We start from the raw sequence: 15,695 nt of genomic DNA, 5'->3' as shown, positions 1-15,695 counted from the left end.
CAGCGGGGGCCAGAAATACGATACGGTCGGATGAATTCACCTAGCAGGGAGAGGGGTTTTCTCGTTGGATCGTGAGCGAGAATTCTCCGCGAGTAGAATCGTGTGGAGGAAATTGAGTCATGATAAATATCACAACTGATTGATTAACAAGGGTCTGATTAGCGTGTGTCCGTTTAAATAGAGAGTGGAAAAGGGCAGATTAGTCCCGGGGCGTTTTGGACCTCTCGTGTATATTTGTCTAGCGGAGGTGCCTTTCAAACAGTCATAAACCAAGTGCCTTGATGACCATATCTTGGTGTCTGGCTCGCACCTCCAGGGCAGGCTAATAAGCTGAGATCTATCTTCTACGGGCTCGTAGACTGTGTTCACGGTCTGAAAAATGGGAGTTGGCACGTTGGTTATGGTGGGCACCGCTGGAAAAGCTGAACCTTTTGTTCAGTTCTACAAGAGTAGATTGAAGTCGCTAATCTTTTTACAGTGTCCTCCCGTGGAACCCGTAGCAACCGCATGAAATGAGAAAAAATATCAACAGATTAAGATCCAACATATTAATTTTCTCTTCATTATTAAATGTCGACCTGGCGCGCGCGTGCACACACAACTCCACCAACGCTTCAATCTGCTGGACGATGATCTGCTGGAAGCTGAAGCCCAAGCTGGACTGGAATTTCCTCCAGCAGAGCGATCTCTATGGACCCCGTCGGACACGCGTGACGGCGGGAATCCTCCGGCCGGTTAGGTGCAAAAGTGTAAAATATGATGTCATGATATGACTACAATGTCATGAACATGTTCATAGAGAACACTCGCTCTCGTGGCCGTCGGGGTCTTGGAATGCATGTCGGGAGGGAGAGAGTCAGACGGAGAGAGGCCGCACTATGATATTAAGCGTTTATCATGTGCCAAAAGCAGCGGGTGCCGTCGTCCGTGTTTGGACGGGACCGATGACGGAGGATCGTTGCTGGAGATCCAATTGGGAGACACGCAGGCATGGCCATTGGCACGTGTTGAAGACAGTTGAGAGATATTTTTACTTTTTAAATTAACAAACCAGAATACTCTTCATTTTGAAATGTTACTGCAACATTGAGTCATACGTCATCTGATAATATTCAGGTTGAATAATCACTCAAACACCATTTATCTCAAATCAATTCCTTTCAGTCATAAACAGACATAAAACATAATCGTGAACATTTCCGCGGTTGCCTTGTCTTCGTCGTCGTCGTCACTGTTGGAATCAATTACACGTGATAAATAAACACAATTTATGGTTTAAAGTGCACCTTTTAGCACGCTTTGTCACAAACCAATTTCATGCCACTTCATGGTCGTCGACCGGGCTTGGAAAGAAGTCCAATTCCCCCCCCCCCCCCCTTCACTTTATCACCTATTGTTCTTGGGCGCGCGCTCTCGCCAACATTGCCGTGTAGTGGTCACTTAAAATGTTAATGGCACGTCATATTTCGTCATATTTTACGAGCTTTTCGAGTTTCCGAGTTGCTTCGTTTGGGGCGAGCGCGCGCTCATTCTTGACGTGCCTGTCAAATTGTGTGACCATGGCTTGTGCTGTTTTGTAACCCTGTAAAGGATGCAAATTTTGGGGTTTGGGTCGTTAAAATAATGTAAGTTTTTCATTTTAAACATTGCAGGGTATTCTGACCATAAGTAGGCATTATCGAACTGACGAATGCCGACAAACATTTTTAACGAATTTTCAATATTTAAAGCACATTTAGAGTTTTTTGAAAAGGTCAGACAAACTATTGTCTTTCATATGTTTATATGACCTTTAAAAAAAATTCTAGACATTATCATTGTACCGTAAACCGGGGTGACTTTGATAGGATTTCAATTTGTTTTTAGAATATTTTCCAACAGGTAAGGTTTTTCTCAAGATAATTATTTTTAAAACATGTACTGGGGTAGGCCACACAAAGTCCATGCACTATTTTGGAAAAAAAGTTTTTTTCAATAGTGTTTAGACAAATAGTTACGTTAAAAATTATTGGTTTTAATTCCGGGGTGACTTTGATAGTCATAGTTTTTCTTGTTATAATCATATTTAAGATGTTCAAACTTTATTTGTACGTTAAATGTACCATCACTAAAGTAGCTGATATAGTTTGTAAGAAAAAAATCAATGTTTATATTAAGTTAACTAAGTTTATAAGCTTTTTAACAAAATACATATAAATTTTAGGTAGAATTGAAAAAAAAGTCGGAATTTAGCCTGAAATTTGTTAAAAATAGTTTTGTTTATAAAATTATCGATATATATTGCATTTTATACTGAATTCGAAGCACGAATCACAAGTTTTCACATTTTACATGAAATTTGTTCAAGTGTATTTGCCTATAAATTTGGAGATTTTTTTTTAATTGTGTTTCAAAAACACATATAATTTATTATTTACAAACTTATTTCACCTTCTCCTAGTGGAAAATTGTCCAAAGAATCCGAAAATGCATTCCGTTTTCCGATTAAAAATCATGTTCATTGAGAAAATCATGACACTTTGAGAAGTTTAAAATAATGACTTTCATCCACATTTTCTTAACTATAGTTAACTAACTTTATAAACTTTTCAAAAATTTATGAAAAGTTCTTCATGAGGTACTTTGAACACTTCTCTACCACGGTCAGTATGTTTCTGAACCATTCCTTACGTATTTTAATTGTACTCTTCATTTTGCGGAAAAATCGCAAACCTATCAAAGTCTCCCCAGCTATCAAAGTCACCCCGTTTTACGGTACATCATATCCAATTCACACGGGCTTCATTTAGCCTTTTGTTCATGTAAACAAGGTTTTAACAGTTGAGGCTTTAAAAGCGGCTATAACTCGCCCGTGCGAATGGGCATCCTTCAAGGTTCTAGGTCAGACCAAGGCCAACATTTACTTCCCCCTCCGACGGAAAGCGTGATCAGATCAGAAAAATACCACCGGAACCTTCTGGGATCGACCCCAGGCCGACTGGGTGAGAGGCAACCTACACCGCTAACCCCTCAATAAACAATCCCCCTTAAAAAGGATATATTCCTGTATGGATAGCTGCCAAAATTGTAAATAGACTTGTATGGACAAATCAATTGGGAGATGGCGTTACATTGTGCTGCCGTCTAAAACAAGACGGCGTCCTATCTCACCCGGCAAAATGAAGTCGATAAAGTAGTCGGTTAAAAAGTAGATATCGACATCGCCTCAAAAAATGTAAAGATAAAGTTCAGGCTAGAAGAAAACTTGATGGAAGGTTTTCAGATGATTCGCGTTATAAATGACTAAAAGTTTAAATTTACAGTGGCCTTGAAAGGGTTAAATGAGTGCGATTATTATATCTCGATGTCTTCGGTGGTGGACCAACGACGATGACGCGACGATGCATTGTTCAACGCGTGCCTTTGAATGTATGTGGTGGTGGTGGAAGGCACAGGTTAAATGGAGTGTGAAAAACGAACCCTTAAAAGAAAGAAAAAAAAAAGAAACACACAACCAAAAGAATAATCGAAAACAGTTTTATGTGCGCGTTTTATAAGTAGCACCTTTGTTTAATTGTGTCCGGCTAATAACTTTGAGTTTGAAACGTAAACACAATATCGTGTGCATCTTCATTTCACGTGAGTTATTGATTGTTTTACATGCAACGTCGGGTCACAGCGTGAGAATGCATTGTAAAGATTCACTTTTTTATGATTGCTGGCTGTCAGTTTGTTCAAATTAAGTGCAGGGTATTAAAACACTAATTGTTTGTGTTTCTTTCCGGGGAGAATGCATTTTATTGAGGAAATTTCCCAAATTTGATTAACCCTGATGGCACGTTCTGAAACGCGTGACAAAATGACATAAACCAAGGTATTTTCTTTCTTCCTTTTTAACAAAATTGTTGCCTTCCCGGTCCCAATACTTCAAAAAATTATGTGATTATGGAATAGTATCGCTAGTTGTCGTAATTTCAAAGATATATTGCAGTTGATTTGCTCCGTAAAACTCAAACAAATCTATTGGATTATATATTAGTCCCGATTTAGTAATAATAAATCTAAATAAAATAATTTCAACAAGAAAGTCATCTTCCCTCTAAGTGAATTGAGAAATAACCTTCCCACCTTTGTGGTGTAAATCGTGTCCGTTTACCAAATGACGATTTATTCGAACAAACCTAAAAGCAAATATCTCGTCGCTGTTTGATCGCGTGAAACATTTGGGAACAACGCCAGGTCCAAAACCAGCAAACATTAAAAATATAAAATAAATATCACAAAACTGCACGCGGAACCCGCTGTGGTGCAAGCAAATCGTTTAATATCTATCTCTTATTGAAATATTAAAAGGATAAAGACGTCTTCAAATCGCAGCAGGGGGTGGACGTTGCTGCAGAGAGAAACTTACTGGGTAAGGTGGGGCAGGTTAAGGTGCAGCGGGGACCCACCCGTGGTTCCAGATGATCCGGGCTCGAAATGGCAACACATGAGATTTGCTTTTATTTGTGGTAATGGCGTGAGTGAGAGAAATGAAGAGATATCGATAATGTGAGATATTTTGAATCTGAGTATTAAAGTATGAAAACGAGAAGTGATACACTGAAATCATATTTAGAAAAACTTTTGCAAATAAATTTAACATATATCGTCATAATTTTTTTTTCAATTTTACTTTAAATTTGCTAGAATATTCGAGGTTGTGCCCAATGAAAGGATTAATTTTATAGTTTCATCACAGTCCTTTTGATAACATAACAAAGTCTCACAAAAGATCCACATTACCTGACAGCTGTCGGTTTCCAAAGCTATTATTACTGAACCATTTTGTATTAAGCTGTCGATTTTCACAAACCAAAAACGAAACCTTTTTGAAAAGCTCGATGCCTTGTTACCTGAAACCTGAATACAGTGATAATAATACTTCTAAGTACCAGAGCGCCACACAAACCAACCTTGCGCGTCCAGCTTTCATCGGCGATGTTTCTGGTTAATTTCGGGAATGAATGCTGAACAAGTAACCTCTTTACAGCAGCGCCAAATGTTAGATTCCAGTTCCAAGAAAAACATGCCTTATTGCACCCTTTTCATCAGTTGCGCCCCGTTCTAATAAGAGCATTAAAGGCAATCCTTTTGAGGCGATTCTTCATATTTATGCGATTCTCTGGAATGCTGCTGTGCAAATTGCCATATTTTTTTTTTGTTCAAACTTTTAGATTACTTTTCAAAGTTTTTAAAGTTTTTAAAGTTTTTAAAGTTTTTAAAGTTTTTAAAGTTTTTAAAGTTTTTAAAGTTTTTAAAGTTTTTAAAGTTTTTAAAGTTTTTAAAGTTTTTAAAGTTTTTAAAGTTTTTAAAGTTTTTAAAGTTTTTAAAGTTTTTAAAGTTTTTAAAGTTTTAAAGTTTTAAAGTTTTTAAAGTTTTAAAGTTTTAAAGTTTTAAAGTTTTAAAGTTTTAAAGTTTTTAAAGTTTTAAAGTTTTTAAAGTTTTTAAAGTTTTAAAGTTTTAAAGTTTTTAAAGTTTTTAAAGTTTTTAAAGTTTTTAAAGTTTTTAAAGTTTTTAAAGTTTTTAAAGTTTTTAAAGATTTAAAATTTTTAAAGTTTTTAAAGTTTTTAAAGTTTTTAAAGTTTTTAAAGTTTTTAAAGTTTTTAAAGTTTTTAAAGCCTAGTTTACAAGTACTCCCATGATTTGACAGAGCAATATCTTCCAGGGCAACGCGCGGTTATTCACGAATCCATATTTGACCACGATGGATTCTCCGCCCGAAGGATGCTGGCTCAACTAACATTAAGGTGCGGATGTAGATTCACAACCGCTTCTTCTTCTGGAAACAAAAAGTAATGATAAAAAAAGAAAAAGAGCTCACGTAATTGGCATGTGTTGCATTGTATCAGTATTAATTTATTGATTGTTTATTATAAACGAGTGTGGTTTCGGCATATTTTAACGATATATTAGCAGCTTTCGGTTCTGCGGTGTTTTGCCCGCTTCTTCGTTGAACCTCGCATCGGCGTGAGGTATCCTTCGAGCTTCGCGATGCTCAATTACCCTTCTTCATCACGATTGCGCCGAGGAGGTTCGAGGAAAATTGCGGTTGCAAATACATCTAATAAAAATTTTCACTCATCAGCTCGTTCATTTTTCAAGTCGTTTGGTTGCTGTTTCTCTGGCGATATCAGTTGGCAGCAGCTAACTGAATCCGGGCAAGTCTTGAATAACCTGTGAACAGAAAAACCTTCCCAAGTCGTTGCTGCCGGTCGTAAAACATACACTTATCGAGAAGCGATTTGGCCGCGGCCCTGGCAAAACTGTGCAATAATAAAATCCATTATGCAAATTACTCGGATGCATTGTAATTTTGCTGGCGCTTTTTGTGCAGCTTTTTATTCTGGGCTTTTTTCCCTGCAAGCTTCACCTCCTCAGTGGGGATTGTTGAAGAGCGAGGAAAGACGGTCCCGATTGGACACTATGTCATAAAAGTGCCTCTGGCAAAACTGTTGAGCATAATGAGCTCCGAGGACGATATGATGTGTAATGCGATAAGTAGTGCGAGGAGAAGTGAATGTGATGGATCACTTCAGAAGGCAGCTGCCAATTGTTGACCATGGCGGAATTGTAATTAAGATAGATTATAGTGTTTAGTAAAACAATTTATATAATAAGTTTAACATTGAGTAAAATAAACCAACAAATTCAGAATATTTTTTTACCAAAACATTCAGCCACTAAGCTGTAAGAGAATCGCCTTCAATGATTAAATTCAATGTTACTTTAAACGCTGCAGCACGATATACCCCCAGAGCACAAACCACTTAAAATTAAGTAAGTCATCAACTGCTCCACTCATTGGCAAAACTCTCGCGCATATCAAGTGTGCAATTAATCATCATTTCTTGCTGTTTCAATTCAACTTGGCATCGGCCAGCCCAAAACTGATAATTACAGATTACGACGCTCATTCCGCGGAGCAAACTCACGAGTAAGCCCCCGGGAAAAATCATCTCGGGTTCAGTTTTTCATTTCACTAACTGACTGATGTAGTTGAAGTGAATGTTGTTTCATGAGGAACTGCACCTGCCTCGTCGTCATTTAACAGTCTCTACAAGTGCGTGCAAAAGTGACTGACTGAATGACTTTTCGATCGGGAGTCTGGCTCACACGGTGGCAGTTGAAGTCGTGAGTTGATGCAACTGACTCAAAGTTAAACGTAAAGAAGAAGAACTTTTTAAAACGAGGAAATTATACAAAAATACAAAAATACAAAAACACAAAACTACAAAAATACACAGCTAAAAAAGTAGTAATCCAGCTGCGTGTAAAAGCCCTGGGTGTAAAATAAATATTGCATTATTTTATGAAATTCTGTGTAATATTACACCCTGAAATATGTAGCCCATCAGTATCGGAAACCTACTTAACCGAAATGTCAAGCTCATATATGCGTTTATCCTTACAGCTTTTCATCGGTCTGATGGCCGAGTGGGCTTAGGCGCCAGTCCTTACTGTTGGAGCTGGGTTTGAATCCCGTCGGTTGCAACTTTTTTTTGTGTTTGCAAAATTTGTACATGCAGTGTGTAATATTAAGTGTTTATTTTGACGAAGGTGATGTGCATGCTTTTGCATGCGATTTTACCATCGGATTTTTTGCTGTGTACAAAAATACAAAAATACAAAAATACAAAAATACAAAAATACAAAAATACAAAAATACAAAAATACAAAAATACAAAAATACAAAAATACAAAAATACAAAAATACAAAAATACAAAAATACAAAAATACAAAAATACAAAAATACAAAAATACAAAAATACAAAAATACAAAAATACAAAAATACAAAATACAAAAATACAAAAATACAAAAATACAAAATACAAAAATACAAAAATACAAAATACAAAAATACAAAATACAAAAATACAAAAATACAAAAATACAAAAATACAAAAATACAAAAATACAAAATACAAAATACAAAAATACAAAAATACAAAAATACAAAATACAAAATACAAAAATACAAAAATACAAAATACAAAATACAAAATACAAAAATACAAAATACAAAATACAAAAATACAAAATACAAAAATACAAAATACAAAAATACAAAAATACAAAAATACAAAAATACAAAAATACAAAAATACAAAAATACAAAATACAAAATACAAAAATACAAAATACAAAATACAAAAATACAAAAATACAAAAATACAAAAATACAAAAATACAAAATACAAAATACAAAAATACAAAAATACAAAATACAAAAATACAAAAATACAAAAATACAAAATACAAAATACAAAAATACAAAATACAAAAATACAAAAATACAAAAATACAAAAATACAAAATACAAAAATACAAAAATACAAAAATACAAAAATACAAAAATACAAAAATACAAAATACAAAATACAAAATACAAAAATACAAAAATACAAAAATACAAAAATACAAAATACAAAAATACAAAATACAAAAATACAAAAATACAAAAATACAAAAATACAAAAATACAAAATACAAAATACAAAAATACAAAAATACAAAAATACAAAAATACAAAATACAAAAATACAAAAATACAAAATACAAAATACAAAAATACAAAATACAAAAATACAAAAATACAAAATACAAAAATACAAAAATACAAAAATACAAAATACAAAAATACAAAAATACAAAAATAAAAATACAAAAATACAAAAATACAAAAATACAAAAATACAAAAATACAAAATACAAAAATACAAAAATACAAAAATACAAAATACAAAAATACAAAAATACAAAATACAAAAATACAAAATACAAAAATACAAAAATACAAAAATACAAAATACAAAAATACAAAAATACAAAAATACAAAAATACAAAAATACAAAAATACAAAAATACAAAAATACAAAAATACAAAAATACAAAATACAAAATACAAAATACAAAAAACAAAAATACAAAAATACAAAAATACAAAAATACAAAAATACAAAAATACAAAATACAAAAATACAAAATACAAAAATACAAAAATACAAAATACAAAAATACAAAAATACAAAAATACAAAAATACAAAATACAAAAATACAAAATACAAAAATACAAAAATACAAAAATACAAAAATACAAAAATACAAAAATACAAAATACAAAAATACAAAAATACAAAATACAAAATACAAAAATACAAAAATACAAAAATACAAAATACAAAAATACAAAAATACAAAATACAAAACAAAAATACAAAAATACAAAATACAAAATACAAAAATACAAAAATACAAAAATACAAAATACAAAAATACAAAATACAAAAATACAAAATACAAAAATACAAAATACAAAATAAAAAATACAAAATACAAAAATACAAAAATACAAAATACAAAAATACAAAAATACAAAAATACAAAAATACAAAATACAAAATAAAAATACAAAAATACAAAATACAAAAATACAAAATACAAAAATACAAAAATACAAAAATACAAAAATACAAAATACAAAAATACAAAAATACAAAAATACAAAAATACAAAATACAAAAATACAAAAAAAAATACAAAAATACAAAAATACAAAAATACAAAATACAAAAATACAAAATACAAAAATACAAAAATACAAAATACAAAAATACAAAAATACAAAAATACAAAATACAAAAATACAAAAATACAAAAATACAAAAATACAAAAATACAAAATACAAAAATACAAAAATACAAAATACAAAAATACAAAAATACAAAAATACAAAAATACAAAAATACAAAAATACAAAAATACAAAAATACAAAAATACAAAAATACAAAAATACAAAAATACAAAAATACAAAAATACAAAAATACAAAAATACAAAAATACAAAAAAAAAACAAAAAAAAAAATAAAATACAAGTTGAACAAAAATAAAAAAAAGCTTGATTGTTTCATGTTTTTCTGATGTTCAGTAACAAATCAGTCTGATTTTATTCTGGAGCTGTTGTCCAAATTTCTTTCTGGAAAATAAAAAAAAACTAGTTGTTCAAATGGTGATCGAAGGTACAAATTAGCCCACACAACGGTCCCTTCCTTACCAATTGTATGCAAAACAGTGTGCGTTCCATCAACAACCGGAATCAAACCCCATTTGGGTCCAAAAACATGAACCCGCGAGCATATGGCCGGCCCGGTGAAAGGTGCAGCAGCCTGCTTGCCTCGGCAAATAAAATATGAATTAATTAAAAGGTCATTACGAGCTCACTCGGAGAAAAATGCGTATAATTAAATTAAGAATAAATATTCCAGAGCCCTTCCACTGACGGGTTGTGCACCGTTGCTGAGGAACCTGTAGAGTTCGCGGTTGCGAGTGCGCACTCTTTTTTTTTTTTGCGAACATTTTCACAACATCCTATTATATTGTTCTCTACGCTCTAATTTGTACTTAATTATCCGTGAAAAGTACAACTGCGGTACATCGGTCGGAGCACGCCTGCGGGCCTGCGCGGACTTGGGCGGACTTGGACCTGCCCGAACCGAGGCCACTGGCGTCAAGTTTTGTTTTTGTTTTGTTTTCAGTTGAAGGTTTGGCCTTTTTTTTGCTGCACTACAAAGTTACTTCAAGTGAGGGGGAAAGTGTGTGGTGAACCGCTGCTCTACACATCCGCACCTGTAGAGTTGTAGAGGAGTGTTGGAAATAGAGTTGCACTGTAACTTTGTCAGTTTGAGCTTCAAGCCTATGGTAAACAGCTTGTAATACACTGATGTTCCTGAGCAGTAGCGATGCGCAAGAGCTTAATTAGGCGGCTTTTTGGCGGCGCCGAGTTGGACGTAAGGAAGTAATTTGCAGCTTGTAAGCTATTCTTCACTGCGTGGTATTGGGACGGTCAATTTATTGCTGCTGAAACTATTGTACAGGGAAGTTGGCCAGATATTCTCCTGGAACAATCTTTTCTCGCTCCACGTTAAAACTAATCAAACCTCGCATTAACTCGGTCCTGAGTCATAATAACTCCGCGATAATCTTCAACCATTTTTGCAGCACTCTTCAAAGCATCGTATCTTGACTGCTACGTGACTTAAAATTGGATAACCAAAGGTAATTTTTCGTAACCCGACCCAATTAGCATAAATTAAAAGGAGCAAATTACCCGTTCGAAGGTTCATAAGCGGTGCGAAAATGACTTGTTATTATTTCCAAAATGCCCTCGATTTGGCCACAAACTGTTGGCAGGTCTTTTTAAATCAACGATAACCACTTAGCTTCACTCCGATGTCTTGTAGGCTGTTTTCAAGTCCGACGATAAGTACTTGACTTCGTGGTGCAGTGGGTCAGCTCAACTCAAGAGCCGAGAGTGTAATTTAGCAGTTCTCAAGTTGTTCAACAATCATACAAATATCTCTTAAGGAAGCGTTGAAGGATTATCGACACCACCACCAAACGGCTGCGGCTCAGAGTTTCAGCTCCGGGTCGTAATTTCACGTGTGTTTTCCCCGGAAGCGACGCCAATTTTCCATCCCCAATGTGTACACTGTTAACGAGACACAAATTGCTCTGACAGAGTGCGTCTAATACTGGAGGCGGTCGGTGGCGGCAGCGACGGCGACGGTGGTTTGTAAATTCATGTCCCGAGCTGCGAGAAGCCATCGTTTAAAGTCAGTAAAATTGACGCTTAAACTCTTAAACGATTATCCGCTGGGTTGCCTCTAGCAGCAAGTGAGAGGCAACCTGCTTGTCTCGCAGAAGTTAGTTCAAAAAATATTGATATTACGTGAAATTATATAGTTAGAAATTTTCTTCAAAAATAAAAAAAAGATGAAATTGGGGAGTGACCGGGAATTGCCAACCATTAAGTCACGGCACGGGGTATTTTTTGGGGTTATAGTATTTTTTGAGAAATAACAAGAAAAATATCATATACATATGAAAGTGTGGAACATCCCCGTTCATTTGCGGAGTGAACGAAAATCTTTGATCGGGAGAAACTAAAGCTATCCTCGTTTGAAGTTTTTGATTTTTTTTACCTGTGGGACGGAATTTCGCCTGTTTCATTTTGTTGTTGTTATAAGTTCACACTTCACACGAGTTCCAGATGCTGAGCGACGACTTAGAAAACAACAACTCCGACGGTAGCAGCTCTACCGACGACGACGACGACGATGGACGTGCACGCAAAAAAGTGTTGACGTCAAAAAAGAACAACTCTCCAGCGGAACGTAGACAAATTTGTGTTTTGGACACGTTGGCGGACGATGTTGACGAGTTGCTAGAAGGCCTCGGATATTGTCTGAAAATCGGTAAGTCGGCAGTGCAAGTGATCACACTGAATAAAAAGAATTTCGACCTGGTGTTTGAAGAATTGAAGCGTAGCAACTTCAACTTCTACACATTCAACCCCGAGAAGCCCCCTGTTAAGGTCGTCTTACAGGGTTACCAAGACCGTCCGATCGCCGACCTGAAGCGACACCTCTCGAACGCCGGAATAAAGCCACGGGAGATTAAAGTGCTCTCGCGAAAGACAACAGTCACAGGTACACACACCCTGTACCTGTTGTACTTCGACCGCGGCACCGTCAAGATGGTTTTTGGGCAAACTGGCGGTTTTACACCAAGAACCCGACGGACGTAGCGCAATGCCACCGTTGCCAGAAATTCGGCCACGGCTCGCGGAACTGCAACCTCCGGCCCCGCTGCGTGAAGTGCGGTAAGTCACACCTCTCGGAGGCGTGCGCACTGCCACGAAAGGCGGACTTGGGGGACAAGGCAGCTGGCGTTCCTGCAGCTGGACAGCTTACGGTTCCAGCGGAAAACTCAGCGTTCCCTCCTGGTTGGGGGCGTTCGTTCGCCAGCGTGGTCGCTGCCGGTAGTGGCAGTACGGCCCATCAAGAAGTCACCGGGGAAGATCTCTTCACCCTGCCGGAGTTCTTTGCTCTCGCGGGGGAGATGGTGACGCGGTTTCGGAGCTGCCGGAACAAGGCGGAACAATTCCTGGCCCTTGGGGAACTGATGATCAAACACATCTACAAAGGATAAATTATCTGTGATCTAGATATAAGCTTTCTCTTCCTCTATCCCCTTTCCTTTGCAATTTCTGTAAGTTTTTTTTTTAAATTTTTCTTACTCTTGCTAGTGCCTTAGTTAAAGAAAAAAAAATGTTCCAAAATGGATTATGATGCAACACACAGCTGAAAGGAACTCATAAACTCTGTTATGCACTTCAAAATAACTCATTGTATCTCGATTATTCACCAATAAAACCGAATTGAATTAAATATTGTTTTCCTCCTGATTTCTAGAACAAAACACTGGATGTTGCAGGCTCTTTTGAAAGAGCACACGATTTTGAACCAAACTGCATCAATAACTCAAAAACGATGACAATGCATATGGAACATTTATGCGATCAGGGGCAGCATAGGTCCTTTAAAAAAGCTCTAGATTTGAAGGTTGCCTTGGTAGCATCCTGCGATCGGTCTGGTATGCGATCATTTTGATGCACTATGAAGGAAATGTTCGCATATCGAGTCCCATACTAAGAACTTTTCAAACAAAAAGCAATGTATCTAGATAGTTTTCAATAAATAACATGTTTACAAAAACATAAGCAAGAGCATGTGTGAAGTACCTGTTTAACTACTTTCCAATGAAATGATTGTATAATTGAAATTCATTAGAAACATTTTTTTTTTCAAACTTCCAAGACTATTCTCTCATTACTTAACTTAATAATTTTCAATAAGGACTTATGGGACCCAAGACTAATCGAATGAGACCAAAACGGTTAAAGTCGGTTCAACCCAGTGCTGAGATAATCGAGTGCATGTATTCGTGAAGGTCTAGGAGGTCAAAATAGATAACTCAAAATATAAAAGCCTGATCTCCAATGGCAAATCGCAGAATGTCGCGTCTGTCACTTTTGCCCTTGGTTTGTACTTTCGTTGTCCGGCGGGGATCGCAGTAACTGATGGTCGATAACTACAGACATACTGTAACATATCAACTTGATGATTGTTTTCACAAGATTTTGCGTAAGATGAGATGCTAGAAGCAGACATGCATCCGCTCTAACTCCTCTTTTAGAAGAACTTGTTTGGCATTTCACGTAGAAGATACCCAGCATGTTGTGCCACCCTTTTTGCAACTAAAATCGTTTTCAAAACACGTTGAAGACGCTGATTTCAAAATAAATTGGCGCATAATTTGATATCGTTTGTGGCTAATCTCGAACCTTATTCATCGTCGCTAGTTGGAGCATTAACGGAGAAAACATCTTTAATATTTATTGTGGAAATTCAACACCCATATCAACTTATTTCTCGCTTTTCCACCTAGAGAAACGCCAGGGTCTGACCCCGTGGAGGGACGACAATTTGAGTTGTGCCCTCGGGTGGGTTTTATTGATTTCATTTGTAAACATCCAAATTGCTTGTAAGACTTCAATCAACAAATCAAAGCCAAAAAAAATCTAAAAGGTCACATTTATTGCTCAACAATTATCCCCCGGAATGATCATCGGTGGCCTCCACATCGAATGCTTCACTCCAAAGGCCCACTTCGGACCAGAAGCGCCCGGCTTCTGGTTCATCAAGCTATAATCCGCCGGTCCCGGGCCCGTATAGTCCGTAATCGGCATCGACCGACCCGCACCCATGGAGTAAATCGGGTTGCGCTTGTGGGTGATGTTCCGACTCGTGACCCCGTACGCAGCCGGTCCGGGACCCTCGAGGGCGTACGGTGTGGTAAACTTTTTGCCGATTTGGTACGTTGGATTGCGCACCTTGCACGTGTTTGGAGGGAACGCGTACACGTTGGGTCCCGGAATCAACTCGCGCGCAGGTTCCGGCAGTCGCTTTCCAATGACGTACGTTGCGGCCCGTTTTCCCCTGAGGCATCGATCCGGAACGACCTCCACGTTGTACGCGCCGGGACCCGGTTTGACGTCATCGGCTAGAAGCAGATGCGTAGAAGCTATAAAAAAAGTGTCCAATTTTTGACTCAAACGACAATCTTACAGAACGTATTGAACCGGTAGCCCATCTTAAACGCCGGCGAGTACGGATTTCCGTGCTGAGTTTTCCGGCCCGGGTGGTATAATGCGGGACCAGGTCCGGTCGTATCGTACCGCGTCGTTGGACGTTTCTTCATGGTGTACATCGGTTTGCGCAGCTTTCGCGGGTCGTGGCCGTCGTAGCCGATGGTCGACGGGAGGCCGTACCCAGCTGGACCGGGACCTGTTTGGGCAGAGGTTGACAGTAAATCGGAATTTTTGGAAAATTTTCGCTATATATCCTACCATCTCGAGACATTTGATACATTTTTGTGGTTTTCTATTTGTGATCCTTTTTTCTTGACGGTAAATTTCGCTTCCACTTCCTTCTGGTCGAAAAATTATAATGACTTTTGGGGAAAACTCGAGTCATAGCATGCTTTTGGATTTTTTTTTTTCAAATCAATTGATCAATTTTCTGGTCTAGAAATATTTATTCTAAACATTTCATAAATTGACTTTAGAAAACTTCTGGAGTTTTTTTTGAAAAGGTCCAATAAACCGAACCGCCTTGAGTCAGGGGTATTGAAAAACACCCAAAAAGCAAAAACTGAAAATTTGGTTTATTGGTCCTTTTCAAAAAAAAACTCCAGACTTCAAAAAGGCAAAAATTCAATATTCACCCATTTGAAATTTGAGCTTTGATTTCAAAATTTGCATTGTATT

General features: G+C 36.4%; 1 protein-coding gene across 1 annotated transcript; it reads right to left on the bottom strand.

Annotated features, from left to right (window-relative positions):
- Positions 1-14,429: 14,429 nt before the first annotated feature.
- Positions 14,430-15,367, bottom strand: LOC6054551 (outer dense fiber protein 3-like protein 2). Its single transcript, XM_001870410.2, has 3 exons — positions 15,276-15,367; positions 14,995-15,213; positions 14,430-14,929 (listed from the first exon to the last, which is right to left on the bottom strand). Exons 1-3 carry the CDS (start codon positions 15,295-15,297, stop codon positions 14,469-14,471), a joined length of 702 nt encoding a protein of 233 aa, XP_001870445.1. The 5' UTR covers positions 15,298-15,367; the 3' UTR covers positions 14,430-14,468.
- Positions 15,368-15,695: the final 328 nt, after the last annotated feature.

Source organism: Culex quinquefasciatus, chromosome 1, assembly GCF_015732765.1.
Source record: "Culex quinquefasciatus strain JHB chromosome 1, VPISU_Cqui_1.0_pri_paternal, whole genome shotgun sequence".
NCBI classification, from domain to species: domain Eukaryota; kingdom Metazoa; phylum Arthropoda; class Insecta; order Diptera; family Culicidae; genus Culex; species Culex quinquefasciatus.
The sequence above is the reverse complement of the archived record's forward strand: the minus strand, read 5'-3'. Positions and strand labels throughout refer to the sequence as shown.